The sequence below is a fragment of the Alosa sapidissima genome, chromosome 2 (assembly GCF_018492685.1).
Source record: "Alosa sapidissima isolate fAloSap1 chromosome 2, fAloSap1.pri, whole genome shotgun sequence".
Lineage (NCBI taxonomy): Eukaryota > Metazoa > Chordata > Actinopteri > Clupeiformes > Clupeidae > Alosa > Alosa sapidissima.
Window position 1 is genome coordinate 4,574,316 of NC_055958.1, and position 16,970 is coordinate 4,591,285.

At 39.2% G+C, this 16,970-nt stretch overlaps 1 protein-coding gene across 7 annotated transcripts in view; it reads left to right on the plus strand.

Moving 5' to 3' along the window:
- LOC121693850 (methyl-CpG-binding domain protein 5-like) overlaps positions 1-16,016 on the plus strand; it is a 31,076-nt gene extending 15,060 nt beyond the window's left edge. For 2 of the 7 annotated variants that reach the window (XM_042073550.1, XM_042073575.1), the window contains exons 2-11: positions 4,072-4,644; positions 5,553-5,655; positions 5,993-6,170; positions 6,896-8,968; positions 10,444-10,549; positions 11,276-11,373; positions 11,729-12,606; positions 13,012-13,086; positions 13,218-13,262; positions 13,425-16,016. In XM_042073550.1, coding sequence (XP_041929484.1) covers positions 4,532-4,644; positions 5,553-5,655; positions 5,993-6,170; positions 6,896-8,968; positions 10,444-10,460 — 2,484 coding nt within the window. In that variant the 5' untranslated portion in view covers positions 4,072-4,531 and the 3' untranslated portion in view covers positions 10,461-10,549; positions 11,276-11,373; positions 11,729-12,606; ... (1 more) ...; positions 13,218-13,262; positions 13,425-16,016. Of the gene's footprint in view, positions 1-4,071; positions 4,645-5,552; positions 5,656-5,992; positions 6,171-6,895; positions 8,969-10,443; positions 10,550-11,275; positions 11,374-11,728; positions 13,087-13,217; positions 13,263-13,424 lie in introns of all 7 variants that reach the window. The other 5 variants (XM_042073566.1, XM_042073574.1, XM_042073584.1 and 2 more) reach the window with 5 other exon arrangements.
- Positions 16,017-16,970: the final 954 nt, after the last annotated feature.

The window sequence follows — 16,970 nt, forward strand, 5'->3', positions numbered from 1 at the left end:
TCAAAAAGCTTTAACAACAATTATTTGTTTTTGTAAAATGTATCGCTTGGGGACAAAAAAACATGTCTTGTCTTTGAACCAGGTATAGGTATATGATTGGCTTCCCTCCCACATAAGGCATCATGAAGGTGTGTGTTATTCAGCATAAGGCATCATGAAGTTGTGTGTTATTCAGCATCAGGCAGTATATGCCTAATAATGCAGTGCAAAACCTTTGTGATTCTAATGTATAAGTGATCAGTTCTGCAAATTTTAATTGATGACAAATGTTACACTACATAGTTGGTTACTAGTTCATAGCTCTCCACTTAGTATACGTCTCATTGTAGAGCACTTCACTTCTAAAACTCAATTATTCTATTTTCATGACTAATTTTAACCTTGTTTCAGATCAACAGCAGTAGTTGATTAAGCTCTCTTGAGTGAAGCAGGTCAACTAACATCAAGCCAGCATGCTGCATCTATCTAGGGCACCTGAAGTTGCACCATGCATTCTGATGTAGCCCTGGAGAATCAGCTGTTTGACTGCTGAGCTAAATGCACACAGCTCTGAATGTACCAGCCATATTTGAAGTGATGGAGTGAGAGAGATGCTCACTGCTGCATCCACTTCCTATTTCATGTTCCAAGTACTATAAATTTGACATAATACACAAAAAAAAAAAATACACAAAAACACTATTACACTAAGGTGCAAAAATATTGATACTGTGATCTGTATCCTATCTCTAGGATACTTTCTTAAGTCATCTAATGTACTATTTTTACTCTCAGAAGCAAAAAAAATACTGACATTTTCCCTTGCTATATGTAACACACAGATGTGTAGCCACTCAAACACACACACACACACGCAATACATATACACAATACACGTACACACTTTTGCATACGGACACCCCAACGGAATGGCTAGGGTACCTTTAATTCTGAGACTGCCTGTCCTATATTTCAACCACTCTTTCTCTTCAAGCTCTCTAGCATATGAGAGGTCTGAGCCTCACTTGATTGCAATGTGGGAGCAGTAGGCAGAAGTTCAGCTTCAGCTTCTTTTATATAATAAGTGCAGTATATTTTACATATTACAGTGTTGGTATAAAAAAGCATTGTTATTGTGATTTTAGCCTTATTACTTGTGTCATCGCAATCAGCAAAAGGCAGTTGAAAAATGTGTTATGCCCTGCAAGAGTGCCCTGTTCTTCCCAACATTTTCTTGTGCATGGCTCGGGATGTGTCATCTGTCACAAGAAATGCATCGTAATAGCTGTTCATACTGTCTGTGGTGTGTTATCAAACAATGGCAGCTAAATGTCTTAAAAGTGTCTGTGACGAGATACCTGATTTAGGGATGAGGACAGCCCTAGATGGATCCATACATATATCCTGTCAGACTTGGGGCCCTATCATGACAGTCAAAAGCGCATCGTCACTCGTCAAAAGCTTATTCAAATTTAGTAGGATGTGTCCAGTCCACATTGGGAGGGTTTTCGTTATCAAACGTCGAGCACATGGCGCAACAAAGTGTTCCTACAGTAGGTTTTTTAATCAGTCATGGGTGTGTTTGGGGCGTATAACATCATTTAAACCAATGAGAATGACATCTGTCATTCCCTTTAACGGCGCAAAGCGCGATGTCAAATAAATGCATCGGTATTTTGACATTCAATGGCGCATTTGAAGGAAGCTGCTTGCGAGACCGTATGGAAGTCATTCCACTAAACCATACTTTACTAAAACCTAGCATAGCCTTCACGCATTTGCACTCCTCTATTATTTGAACTCATTGGCAAAAGTGAAACTAACTTCACCATGGTGTCCGTCAACGACAAGACAGTTATATGCAGTTACTTTCACTATTGACTGACAATGGGTTACCATCGAAAACATAGGCTGGAATACATAACACTTACCCTAATATTACTCAAATGATTATCCTGCAGAGGAGTTGCTTATATCTCGTGACCGTGTGTCTTCAGCTGTGCTCCATACGTGTCTCTCGCCTCTCCCCTAATCACTTTTAACCGTCATTACCAATTTGCAAATGATGGTGAATAACTACTCATCATGAGATGTACAGTATTTCGTAATATCTTTATTCTAATTATGTTTCCTATTGTAATCGTGCAATTTGTAATGTTTTGCTTGGAAGTGGCTGGTGTGCGTTCATGGATGATAGGTGCACCCGCCAATATGACTGTTGACAATGCGCATATAAACAACTCGCCATAGACTTCTGACCAGGTGTACAATAGTGAATTTTATACAATGCGCCAGGCCACTCCCTAGGTTGTTTAAAAATTAAACGTTGTTTAAAAATTAAACATGCAAAATAAGGAATTAAACTTTGCGCCGGGTGAAAAACGAGTTTTACGCCATGCGCCAGTGTGCAAAATACAGCCCTTAGTATTGCCATGCAAAATTTACACAAAGAGCATTTTCAAGCTCAGTTTTAAGGTATGTCTTGAAGATCACTGTCCCTTATGCCTTTTTGGATTTCTTATCCTAGGTATTGGATGCAAGGGGCACAGTCACAAAATATCTTGTAATTTTGTAATCAATAAAATGTACTGTACCTGCCTAATCATGTGACATTTTGTGGTTAAATTTTCTGAGGTAAATATTTAAAAGGTGACACTAGTTCTAATTTATGTTGTAGTAGTTTAAATATCAATATATGCATGATATAGCATTTTTAATTTTTGTGTAATCTGAGCCAAACTTTGTTATTTTTATTTTTAGGTAAGATTTTCATTTAATTATATGATGCAAATAATGATGCATTTAAATATATGATGCAAATATTTTTTAGACTGAATTATGGACATGTAATAGCTGGTCTTTTTTTAGGCTGAATTATGGACATGTTATAGCTGGTCTCCCGGTGGGTTCCATGTCCCTGTAGGCTCCTGGTCATCACTCTGTTACGGGAACTGATGTCACTCAAACTACCGCCATAGGGGCTTAGTCATACTCCGTCACCATGGCAAAAGGCTTCTCTTATTTACCCCCATCCCCCACTTTAATCAAGTCCTAGCCAATACCTGATAGGATGAGATCACCAGTGGCAATGAGATGGTAATATTCCCCCCCTGTGCATATTTATTAGTTTCCAAGTCTGCTGCAACCTTTTTTTCTGTGAGGATGGATGAGATCTGCAAGGCTCAGGCGCTTTCTTTATATATTTATTAGTGGAGTCCTCTAACGTTTAGTTTAATTAAAATAGATTTTTGCTTTCGGAAGCACAGATCTGTGCACAATCTCATCCCCATCTGGACTGTGACTATGTTTTGTAGTGAAGCCATTTGCCTCTACTAATTGCTCTGTCTGTCCATCTGTAGGTTACCTGTACATCCATCCAAAATTGTGCTCAGATGCAACACTATAACAAATCTTTGTGTCCCTTTGTTTCCAAACTTTTCCTAGTTGGAGCCAGAGAGCGAGAGGCACACGTGATCTAGTTAGAATGTCCACATCATCTTCTTTGTCATGGACAAAATTAAATCTCTGCTATTTTAACTTTGAATTGCATGGGGATGACTGATATCAGATATCTTTATATCCTTCCCAGATGCAGAAAATGAAATTGTGTTGGCACACATGGGTACCAAATAGTCTGCACAGGGATGATTTAAAGTAGATAAAAAAAATAAAAAAAAACACAAAATGATGGTCATATTCTTTCATTATTTGACTAAAATTGTAAAATGGGGGGGGGGGGGGGGTATGCAATATTTCCCTAATCGGTTAGTTCTTTGAAAGAGCAATGTCCAAATGGTTCAGTATTCATTGTTAAACAGCCTAGATATTACAACCAGATTTGATTTCTTTTATGTTATAGAACTACCGAATGTGTGATTTTAGAAAAGGATCATTGCTATGTGGTATGCGTTCATGGCTTTATTTTTATTATCATTAATTTGTAAAGGTTGTCACACCCTTTTAAGAGGGAAATTGTGTTCTGGACAAAGAGGAAGTGATAAGACGTTTCATTGCACTAATGTGTCTGTTGTACTTTAAACATGGTATTGCTTGATGTATACTTACTTTTGCAATTTTCTTCTTTTTTTTCAGGAATTCACTTCTTCAATGCCCTGAGTTGAACCAAAGACGATGATTAGCATCGTCTCTGTGTCTCTGTGGCTTAATCTACCCCAGTCTTGAAAACGGCAAAACATGAGTGCCAAGCTTGCGTTTGCCTTGTCTCTCTGACAGCCATTTTGACTGATAGCCCATAGTGACTCAGCTGATCTCATAGCCCGTCAGCCCTCTCGCTTCACAGCTCCATGACCTCATCTTGGCAGTGACATCGGTGGGAGAATGGCGATGAAGGGCGCTAGGGAGCCAAGGTGTCAGTAAGGCTGGATCCCAGGCAACCGCGCCGAGAACTGGCAATGAGCATCATTCTGCCAAACAGACCGCAGCATGCAGTCTGTCTGCTGGTTCTTTGACCTGCCTTTGAGACAACACAAAGGATGAACTTATCCAGGCTGAGGTGGCCTTGTGTGAGGGTGTGATTTTGGACCCATAGAGGATGAACACGATGAAGACGTTGGAGGGCCCAGACACACAGAACTCGCCTCCCACCACACAGGTGCCCATCGGCTGGCAGCGCAAGGTTGACCACACCAGGGTCGTCTACATAAGGTATGGCCAATAAAGTATATCAGTTATTCAGTAGATATAAAAGCACACAATTGTCATGGATAAGGTATGGTCAAAGTATCTATCAGTTAGGGTAGATATAAAAACAAGCAATTGTTATGTGGCATTTTGCGATATTTTCATCTGTGCTTTCAGCCCCTGATGTGAATGTTGTGCATGTAGACAATATTGCACCTGCAGGTCCATTTTACTGAAATGTCTGTAAATGTCTTTAAATTTTTTCTGTTTTGACTTTTGACTTTGGTCTCTCTCTTTCTCTCTCTCTCTCTGCTGAAATGAGCCTGACTTCATTAGCCTTACATGTCTTGGGACAAAGTTACTGCCAGCGACCTTTATTGAAAGGCAGAAAAGTGTTTGCTAAGCATTTTATCGAAAAGGTTGCGTGATGGAGGAGGCAATGTGCTGCAGAGGGTTTCAATACTGGAGCGGGTCACGTAGAACAGCTTCATCTGCGTTAGATATTACACCCCCAAGGTGTGAATGAGGTTCATCCCCTGTCTGCCAGCCCCATTTTCGATAATATGGCCTCCAGACGCCACATTTTCAGAATAAACTGCAAAACCCTGCCGGAATTTTGTGTTTTATGGCTCCATAATTTCCGACCCAACTGCATTCCCCCGCCCGTTTGTGACAGAGAATTGCATTCCGAGATGAAAGTTTAATTTTGCATGTGTCGGCTGTTGCTGTGACCAGAGCTCTATATGAAATGGAAATGGTAATGATGCAGATGCTCTTTGTGTGAGGCAGTGGGTGGGTTTAATATCATACATAAGGCTCAGTTACATTTATGATTGGAAGGACAGTTTGCTTCAAGTGGATATGCTGTGTAGGAAAGTTACAGGAACATATGACGTCTCACACGTAAGACTGTATGCCTTTGTGTTTCACAGTCCCAGTGGTTCAGTCCTTGTCTGTTTGGAACAAGTCAAGAACTACCTGCTTACAGATGGCACCTGTAAGTGTGGTTTGGAGTGCCCCCTCATTTTACCAAAGGTAAATAACAATGCATCAAAGACAACAATGCATTCATTTATTTTCTAAAAATAATACATAAGATAGGAAAAGTACTCCTCACACATCTGTTTTCTGTTTTGTGGTGTGATATAAGTATAGTCTATACCTACAGTAATTAGTATGACCTCTTTCCATATAATCTCTCTATGATATGATATGATTCCTGCGTAAAAGCTTATATCCTGTATATCAACTTATAGCAGGACATAATCTTTGGGAGCATACACTGGCTGGAAAATTGATTTTCCAAAGTTAGTCTAAATTTAGAACATTTACTAGATAAATCACTGGCACCTACTTCTCCATGAAATTGTAGGTGTTCAACTTTGACCCTGGGGCTGCCGTGAGACAGAGGACCACTGAGGATGTCAAAGGGGATGGGGACGTGACCAAGCTGTGCATCCACAAAAGGAAAATCATTGCCGTAGCCACCCTTCACAAAAGCATGAAGTCACCCAATCCTTCCTTTGTTCTCACCAGTCCAAGTGATACAAGTATGCTTATCTCTCTATTTTTTTGTAAAACGTAAGATGAATGTCAGCTGTTGATTTTAGCATATTTTGAGTTTTTTTCATTGACTGATATATTTCTACTGTATACTTTATTTTGTACAACTACATTGTCCACTTTCAGAACTCCAAAGCTTGTCTACTTTTCTATATCATGCCAAATCTTATTACAGTTAAAAAGTAGTGACCGTTTGTCAGGAAAACTGTATCTGAATATATACATATATATATATATACAGCAACACAAATATGAAAAATACTTTAGATTTCCGTTATGTTCAGCCTGTAGTGAGAGACATTATTCAGCAAGTGCTGATGCCTTGCGTAAATTGATTTTTTTTTATTTTTTTTTTGAAAAATAAATGTTGTATCATAATGACAGATTGAGATCAAGCTACATATTGCGACTTACATGTTCAGTTGAGCACAGTGGGAATTTTTTTTGCTTTGCATTTTACCTTGTCAGCATAGTGTTTGTGCAGTTGTGACAGAAAAAGCTAAAATGTCAGACAGTGGGACATACATTTTTCATCATTTCAAGGCATTTCAAGGTGCCTTTTTTTTTTCATCCTGGCGTTTTTATAATTGAATTTCTAAAGGTTCAGCTGTCCCCCCCCCCCCCCCATCAGTTTCCTTATCGTACACAAGCTTTGCAACTGAAATACTACATATTTTAATGCCATCATTTTTCATTTCTTAATTTGTTTCAGGTTCAGCATCCTTCACACATTCCCTGTCTAACCATCAACGCGATGGCTCCACAAGATTTCAGCCTGAAGACAGCAATAGGGCTTACCAGACACCAGTGACGTTGCATGGCCAGAAGCACTTCCAACATGATATGGGCTCCCCTCCTCAACAGGACGTATATTCTAACTACAACAGGATGAAGCAAGGCTCAAGTCAGCATGTAGACCGCAAGTCGCCCTACAGGCATCGGCTTAGTGGGCTGCTCAGTCCCTCTTCAGCTGCTGGCTCCCACCCTTACCTGGATAGCAGTCCCTCCTCTAGAAGTGATTCCCTCTTGAGTCCAGATCTATCTGCTGGCTTCCAAGTGACCTGTAGTCCAGGAAAGACCCACACTAACAGCGCGCCCACAACCCCGCTGTCTCCAATCCGCGCCTCGCATCTCAGCTCCCCGCCATCCTCCCAGCCTTCGTGTGCCATGGTGGGCAGAGGGAATGTTCCTCCTGCTCCATCTAACGCTGCCAAGAGTCCCGTCATGAAACCCCCTTCTTCTTGCGGTTACCCTCAGAACATGGACATGTTTCACCACAAGCCTCAGTCAGTGCTTCACCTTAACCCTCACCACTCTCAGCTTTCTTCCTGTGTCATGGCAAAGCCACAGGTGGCCACTGAGAAAGATCCCCTTGGCATCTTGGACCCCATTACCAGTCATTCTTCTTTGGGGGCAAATCCATCAAGTCTTCAGACCAATGCCCACACTCAGGTACCACCAGTGAATGTAAATATGCACTCCACCACTGTTCCGTTACCAAGTAACCTTCCGTTACCGACAGCAAAGCCCGGTCCTACAGGTCACAGCAGCAGAGGTCAGTACCATACACCACTATCTGTCTCACCGTCACCGATCACATCTCTTGTGCAAATGGCAGCGTCCTCTCTGGTCAGGCTAGACACTCAACATCACGGTACCCGTTCAGCATCCTCTGTTTCTGACCATGGGGAATTTGTGGTACCTGCTGGACTACAGGCCTCCTTTGGGCTCACTAAGGTCCCGTCACAACCCCCACACTCCTCTTTATGTTCCCCTTACCCCATTGTGTCATCAAGTCCATCTGCGAAATCGGAAATGCTTCAGAACTACAAGGACCATTCCAGCCACTTCCTTGGAGGAATGAAAAGTACTCTGAGAAAACATTCCAACCCAAAGTACCCAAGATTTGGCTCAAGTGATGGGCTTCAAAAAAGCAACCAGGGTGTGATGGGTGGAATGAACCACATCCTCAACAAACGCAACTCGACCAACTTCGCAGCAAGTCACCTCTTGTCCGCAGCAGCCAAAGCACAGACTGCTCATAAGAACATAACTTCTAGTGGTGAGTTGGAAGCAGGAGTCCCTGTTGGTCATCACAGTATGAATGCAATAGCGGATTCCCTTCCCCCAGTAGTGACCGAGGCCCAGAGCGGCCGTGCGGTATTACGTGATAAACTCATGGCCCAGCAGAGGGGTGCAGTCCACAAGAGCAGACGCCTCAGTAACAGTGACAACACAGCCTTCCACATGCCTAAGTCCCAGTACAGCAGCTCAGCCTCAAGGTTCCTTGGTTCTTCGGAGTTTGTCAGAAAGCCTCCACCGCAGCATGGTTTCAAATCCAGCGCCTCTATGGCCCAGCTTCTGCAGAACATGAGTGGTACCCACAATGGAACATCTCAGATGGAACACTACTTAGGGGGTTCAGCCCAGTCTCCTTTTAGGGATGGCATTGTTTCCACAGGTGCTGCCTTTCAAAGCCAGCAGGTGCTGCCGTGCTCTCAAGATGGCGTGAACTTGTCACAGTGCCAGATCATGGAACAACATTCACTAAAAGAAGACCGGCATTCTGCCATGATGAATCACTATCAACCACACGCTCATGCAGAGCACTCTTGGATGGGTCGAGATGGACAGGCAGCAATGGGATCACAGGCCCCCCATAAACCACACCAACAACTGCCCAACCACCATTACTACCCCCTGAACTCCCCACACATCCACAGAGGGACAGTGTTTTCATCCATGATCCCAAATGGTTATGTTCAGACACTTTCAGGTATGTCAGGTAAGATGGCTTTGTTCTCAAGAACCTTCGCTATTCCAATAGTATTGCCAGTAAAGTTTTGAAGCTTTTTCTTAATGATATTAAATATATATATATATATATATATATATATATTTATTAAGGTTCATTTCTTAAGCCTCATACAGTAGCTCTACTCGCACATGGATCTTCAATCAGAAATCTTGGGAGTTAACTCTGTAGGCAACTGTGACCCATTATTTTCTTGCACAGGACCTATTTTAAACAATATCAGGTTGTTTTCTTGTCTTTGATTTCTTTTTTGTTTTAGGTTTTACTTATTAAACAGAGGCTAATCACATACAACTTCTAAAGTTGCTCTTGAATGCACTTTTCACAAAAACACAACATTTTAAAAAAAAATATCACACAGTCACTGGGAGAAAATGTCAGCCGTTGCACATTTGGCAAACGAAAGGGATCTATTTTAAGCTGCAGCACACAAGATGAAACAGTGCACAAAATAGCAAAGATAAAAAAAAAAAACTTTCTATGGGATAGGATAGGGTATATGTTTCATTCAATCTCAGGTTATCCTGGCATTATGATTTCTTGAGACGCAAGAAATTATTTTTGAATTCAATTTATTTTATTCTGTTTGCATATTGTTTTTATACTGCAACTAACCTTGGGAACCTATGGGATCTACCTTGTTATGAATTTACAGCATTTAATTACAGCATCATTGTAAAACAATTCTATCTATACATTTGATATGTTTGCAGTGTAAGCAAAAAAGCAGAGCATGTTAAATTATTTGTATGTCATTGGTTCATCTGCTTTCATGGAAGACCTGGCAGACTGTCTAAGGCTCACATTATAGCTGTGCCTGTGTCATGCCCCCTGTGGTTATGGAAGTTATCATCTCTGACAAAGACATGCCAAGCCATTGGCTGAACTACGTCAGCTCTCTCCCATCAGCTGCTTTGTGTCTGTCTGAGATGTCTTTTCAGTCGTGCTTGCCTTTTTTTTTAACCTTCTTTTTGTTGGTGGATGAGATTTTGATACATTTTCTACTGAGCCTATAGGCAATTCTGAACATGATGTTAGGAACTACAGTAGTATGTGGTTTTTATGTTGACAAGTAACACTGTTTCTGACATCGTGTTACTTTAGAAGATCCTATGTTATGATCCAAAAATCCTGAATCCCAGAATCAATTGCATATGTCATGCAATCATCCTGCGATTGATTGTATGACATATGCATGTAAAGTAGCTCATATATTGGAGCAACTTAGTTTTATCTTTTGACTGTCAACTCTCGATATCTGACCAAGATATTTCTATGACCTTTTTGTAAATGCAATTCTTGCTTGTGTTTATATTTTGGATATTTCAGTGGTTTCATTTTTCATTGATGCTACTATTGTCAGGCATCTTTACAATTCTATTTGCATTAACTTTTTTACTTGGTTATATTGAAACATTCATGGTCCCTTTCTATATTTAACACAGGAGCGCCACATAAATGACCTAATTCTCTTCACTTGGAAGCTGTGTGGATTTCCTCAAACGCTCTCCAAATGCCTCAAGGGCAGCAGATCACAATCGCTTTCGCAAGGTTTGTCATTTTATGTTTGTAAACCCACACAGTTAATGTGTTCTGTTCTGTGCTGGTTTGTCTCAATGTCATACCCAATACTTTAGAATCTCAGCTTGTAAACAACCTAACCGTTTACTCACCTTTACCTCACGGATAATGTAGTATGTTTAAGCTGTACACACCTCTAAGATCTCAGGAGAGAAAATTGTTGGTTGCTCTCAGAACTAAACATGGTAAAGCATCTTTTAGCTGCAGTGTTACTCCGTTCTTATCAATGCTATCAAAGTTAGATCCAACATGTTTGAAATCTAGACTTAAAACCCATCTGTTCTCAGATGATGTTAGGGAACTGATTGTGTGCATTCTAGTATTTTTGCTCTTTCAGTCTAAAATCATAGGAGCTGTCTCAGATGGTGCACTTCCTGGTACTGTCTTCACAGTTCATACACTCCGTTCTGCCAGCATTTATTAACTGTCATCCGGCAACAAACATTGCCGGTTGTTGTCACAAAACCTCTGGTTGACCATAACATGATCAACCAAAAGAGTCTGAAAGAGTTGTTGTTAAGCAGTTTTGTTGCTAGGTCTTCTAGATCCATTTGATATGTTTTCCATTTATGTTTATACACTTGCAACCCACATATAAAGTAGAGTATTAATGACTCATCAACATGACATTACCTGAAACCCCAGGGGCCAGCAAATCTCTCCTGTCTCACCATTGTGGTGCTATACACCTTGCAGGTTGTATTTGAGTGTGATAAATATGGATGGATACCTGAACCCCACAACTACATCACAGCTAGAGCTACAACAACTGAGATTCACAATGGATCCTGGAGGTAAGCTCCATTACTGAATATCATAGGCAATAGTTGAGGGGTTGTAAAACAAATTGGAATAAAAGGATTACTGCCCTGCTGATACCCAACACATAAGACTCCCAGATACCCATATCCCTAAACCTGTTGTAAAGAATATATTTAAAATCATTGAGCAAGCTATCTTTACACTTTATAACTATTGTAAGAATAGACCCTGTGAGACACAAAAATGTGTAATGCGTAAATAAACAAGAATGTGTAATAGATGACAATTATATGATGTAATAAATTATATCTAAACAAAGTATTATTGTATCAGTTAACCATATCAACTCAGATACTTCATTAGTACATACTCTTTCTACCTTTCTAGATGAAATGTTGCAAAGAATGTCTTGCTCTCTGCCAAGTCAATGCAGACTCAAGCCAAATCAAAAAAGAGCTTCATGGATCAGAGGGACTGTCTTATGTTGGGGGACGAGCATCAAAGATAGTTGTGGATTAACCGAAAAGTGATATAAAAGCACCATAATACAACATCCGGTGTATGCAGCAGGATTCTCACCAAGGCTCTCAATGCCATCTGTGCCTTCGCCACCCCCCCCCCCCCCCCCCCCCCCCTCCCTATCCTTCTCCCCTGTGGGGTGAACGGGGTCATTTATGGATCCTTGCACCTCTGCCTGGACAGATAATCCATCCTGGTGAGACTGGAGGGGGCGCTATAGAGCCAATTGCTGAGAGAACAACCCCACCCAAAGATAGGATGGAATGAGATTCAGAGAGAACCAATGGATAAAAGCCACTGCTCCATTCTATACTGTAAGTAAAATGTTACAGGAACAGCTGAGGATTGAAATCAAAAAGAGCTAAATACAGTTGATCAAGACAAGCCAAGAGAAGGCGTGGACCCAGTTTGAACTGTTGGACTCAACCAGTAGCTCCCACACATGCCCAGTCCGGACATGTACTTGTACCAAGGACAACAGTGATTACAGTTCTGTTTTTCCAGCCAGCACTGTAACAGAAAGATAAATATAGCCCTAGTCTCTTCATCATGCATTAAAGCAGTGGTAATAAGGACTGCAAACCCAAAAAGGGTCCGAAACAGTAGGCGAACAGCACAGGATCACTTTTTTTAAAGACAGTCTTGGCTGCTTAAACAAAGAATCTCCATTATGGCCTGTCACGTTTGAAAGTGAAGGGCACAGCTACAGCTCTGGAAGAAAAGGTATTGACTGGATTATTCAGTAGGTAAGTATTGATGAATTGATTGCTTTTGGATGGTCTCCAAACCCTAGCCTCTAACCCTAGAATGGCTCATCATAGTCTCAGTAACGTCATTTACTGACAATCTGAAAAAAAAAAAAAATACAAGATTTATATATAAGTAAGTATGAAATATAAGGCCTTGTAGAAATGGACTAATTATGTGGTGTGAAATTAACTTTGAATAGTGCTCTATAAAGTTTACTATGCAATTAACTTCAGATCTTTGTATTATGGTTGTAAGAGGATTATACTCATATATACACACACATACTGTACATAAACACAAGTATAGCATACATACATGCACACAGACATGTATGCACAGATTACTTGAAATTCTTTAAATCTGTGGAATATTCACTTCCATCTTTACTCTGTTACTAAAAGTAGTAGTTGGTGGAACATCCAGAGAATTCTAACCCAGGGCCTTGGGCTCAGCAGTGCCAAAGAAGTAATAAGTAGGTAACCGGATTCATTTGGCATTTTCTTTATGTACAAAGTAATATGTCATTATATCCATTATTCTACTGAATGTGTTTTGAATATCTTGTAGTTATTGTGATAAACAATGCATTCTCTTTCTTTTTTTGTAGTTGGCTAATCACTTTGAAGCTGATGAAATGAGTGCTGCACTAGTGGTGAGTGAAAAAGTCATTGTATTTCTTAAACTACTATATAACTATGCATCTGAACATGTACTTCACATAAGAATATGTTAGGAATTTGCATACAGTACATGATTGTGTAACTGAAAATGATATTTATATTTTACTTACCAATGCATTATTTAATCAAACTAGGGTCACCTTAGACACAGAAAAACTGACAATTACGATTACGGAGGAAAGGCCCCAGGCAACGGTGAGCACATAGACTTGTAAGCTTGTGGGAGGTCATCAAGAGGTCACGGATCAGGATCAGAGCATTTCACATTTTCATGTGACAAAGATGTTTTGGTGCTGCAATCTTATGTACTGGATGAAAAGAAAAGCCGCTACTTTCAGAATGACTAAACATCCCTATAAAAGTTTTTTGTGTGTCCAACCTGTGACTATGTATCTATCTGTGACTGCTTATTTAAAATGAGTAAGAATGAAGAATGATTTCCTCTGGTGCATTTTAAATATATACATTACAGAATGGTTGACTACTGTACAACATTGCAGAAGACTACTTCTTGCAGATTTTGCAGTGTTAAATGGCACTATTTTGCTTTTGAAACAGGTTGTGAATTGCAATGAAAATCGTATCCTAACATTTTGTGAATTTGGTCTGTTTGAAACAGACATAGAACATGCATGAATAAGTAGCCCATTAAATACTTAACAATGCTCTCAATTTTTCTGTCCAATGTAAATAATATTTTATGGCTAGCTGCGTTATGGGGGTCTGCTTTACAAAATTAGTCGCTACTACAACCTCCTAGTTGAGTTGAGTTGAGAAGATGTTTTTTTTTTTATTATTATTATTATTCTTAGGCTTAGATGACTTCAAGTACTTGTCTTTCTTTGAAGACTGTATGAAGTTTACTTTGTCATCAAAGTGTTACTGTGCTGAAAAACAGACAAAAAACAAAGCCATGTTGTAGGTGTCAACACTATGCCTACTTTAAATTATTGAACACTTTGTACTCCAAAGTTGGAAAATAAACTATTTTTTCTCTTTATATTTTTGATAAATTGCTCTGAGAAAGAAACATGGATACTGTTGATCTACAGTGTGTGAGTATGATGGTTATGTACAGAAGTTGTATTAAAAGCCAATGTAATGTTTTGTTTTTTTGCCACAGAATAGTTTAACTTTGGATTGTAAATGTAATTATATTGGGTTATTAAAAATGCCATTAGAGCATCAGTCAACATCCTATTTGAATGTGATAGGCTTTTCCAAAACCAGAAACTATGTATGAACAAGTGACTGTCACTATGACGATGCTGGTATTCAAAATGTGCTGTCATGTTCTCACTTTCACGCAACCACTGTTGTTAACCAAGAAAGTGTGTAGGTGAAACAAAGCCTTAAATCTTCTTGCTGCCAAATGTTTTGTCATTGTTCAAGGTTCTGGCAAGTATTTAAGTTGTCACAGGTTACTAAATCTATTGTTTGGCAGTGTTCTTATTATGTCATTTCATGTGCTTTTGTTGTATTGCATTTGAGGCCTTACTTATTGTATTGATATTATTAATGTAATTATTGGCACTTGTTGCTTGTGTTTTGAAAATTTTCTTAATGTTTTATTAATGTGTTTATCATATGATGGTCTGCAATAATACAATTGGAGTTGGATACTCTGAAGAGCCTTAGAGTAAATATTATATTTTTCTCTTCAGCAAGAGGACTGCTTATATATTGAAAATGATTAAGTTACCTGATAACAGATGAATATATATTTTTGTTTACTTACAGTATGATGTGTATATTTGTGGACAGAGACAGTATTTCCATTGTGTTGTATTATATATAGTGTTAAACATGCTGTTTTCCTGATAGCATTTTGTCATTATTCTGAACATGGCTCAGGAACATCTCATTTCTATTGAGTATTACTGAGACTTAAAGTATGTCAACAATTGTAACTTTATGTATTTTTAATGGTGAAAAGGAATATAACCCTTATCACCATTTAAACTGGGCATATGGAGACAAATATGTTGTAAAAAGGACTTGATGAGCTGATGATATGCCTGGCCAGCAGGTAAGTCTGGCTAGTCTATATGTTTATTTAGCCTAGCCTACTGTGTTGATATTTTTAAAAAGAAATTAAAATTTGATTATCTTCTCATGCCAATAGTTTGAATGATAAGAAATGTGTCAGTGTAATCAAGTGCATTATTTAGATTTCCTCCTAGATCCAGTCATGGTGATTAATCTTTGATCTTGAAAAACTGAATAACAATCCAAGACTTAAAACAGATGATATGTTAATTGACGTTTTATGAATCACCCCATGGAAAAAATGTCAATATTTTGGTCGAGGGTTGAGGTTGATCATTCGTAGGACTACTGTTTTCTTTCTCTGTAAATTGGTGATCAGAGCTGAACATGAGTACTACAGTAACCAGCCAAAACGGGTAGGTGCTTTTCCAAAGTGTGTAGCCCATAAGACTGATAGTTTTTTTTTGTTGTTGTCGTGATAAGGAATTCACCAAACTGTTAAGTGGGGTCATATGTGACATTGAACGCTTTGTCAATGAAATAAACTCTTAATATTGTCCAAACTGTTATGTTACTGTCATTCCAAATGATGTTTACATTTCAGCAAAAATATGTGTACCAAATGACCAAGTCTTCCCTTGAAATGTTATTTTGCTGATATATTTGCATAGGTTTTACCTTTGTGTTTTTGTCATAATATGCTGGTGTGAATGTAGTAAAAGTCTACTCTCAATTTGCTTACTCTTGTATTTTGTGTGTTGTAAACCTGATAATTTTTCTTGAACTTGTATATCGAACACAACACACTGGTTAGGTTCAAAGTGGAGGCGTCCTTTATGAAGGTCTGTTGACTGGAGCATCACTAATCCTCTGCCGTTTTTGTCCAGTTTTGATGTAGCCTATAGGTTAAACTGTAGGCCCACTCTACTTTAGGTCTACTTTAGGCCCTGCGACTTGAAACCTGAATTTCCCCTTGGGGATCAATAAAGTATCTATCTATCTATCTAACCTGCGACCTAGCCTACTGTCTAAGAGCCATGTCCTAGTTTTCTTATAAGTAGCTATATTTCCAAGCTAGATTCACAAAAATCTAATTTAGTGCACTATCAGGTGGAATTCACCAGTCATTTAAACTGATCAAATGCAGCCCATGGTCTGCCCATAGCCTACAGTACAAACCAAATTCAATAGCCTAGTAGGCCTGAATTAAAAGAAAAACACATGAATGTGTTGTACAAAGATTCTCCATATTGAGCAATTATGTTTTATTGGGTCCAACAGTTCTAAGTTGGTTTAACATTGATTATTTTCTTTGGTTTTCCTTGATTAGCATACATAGAATTAGTGTGTGGCTTCATATTCAATGCTGATGAGTTTACTTGGTTTAACTTTTTTTTTACTGCAGACTAAGCTGCTTTACAGACCATACAGATTTGAGATTGGAGAATAAGCTGATCTACTATAGGAGCCATGGCTTTCTATATTTTATTTAAGCATAAATCCCAAATCTGCAGAAATATATAGCCTATTTTTAAAGTGATTGGTTCCTCACGTGTGATGTCACTCTAGAAATATTCTCGTTTAATAGAGCCCAGTTCGGGAAGCTGAATTAATCGACTTGTGCATATGAGGGTCGCTAGTTGCACCATAACTTCATTTTCCTTTGGATGTTACATATGTTTCGTCAGTAG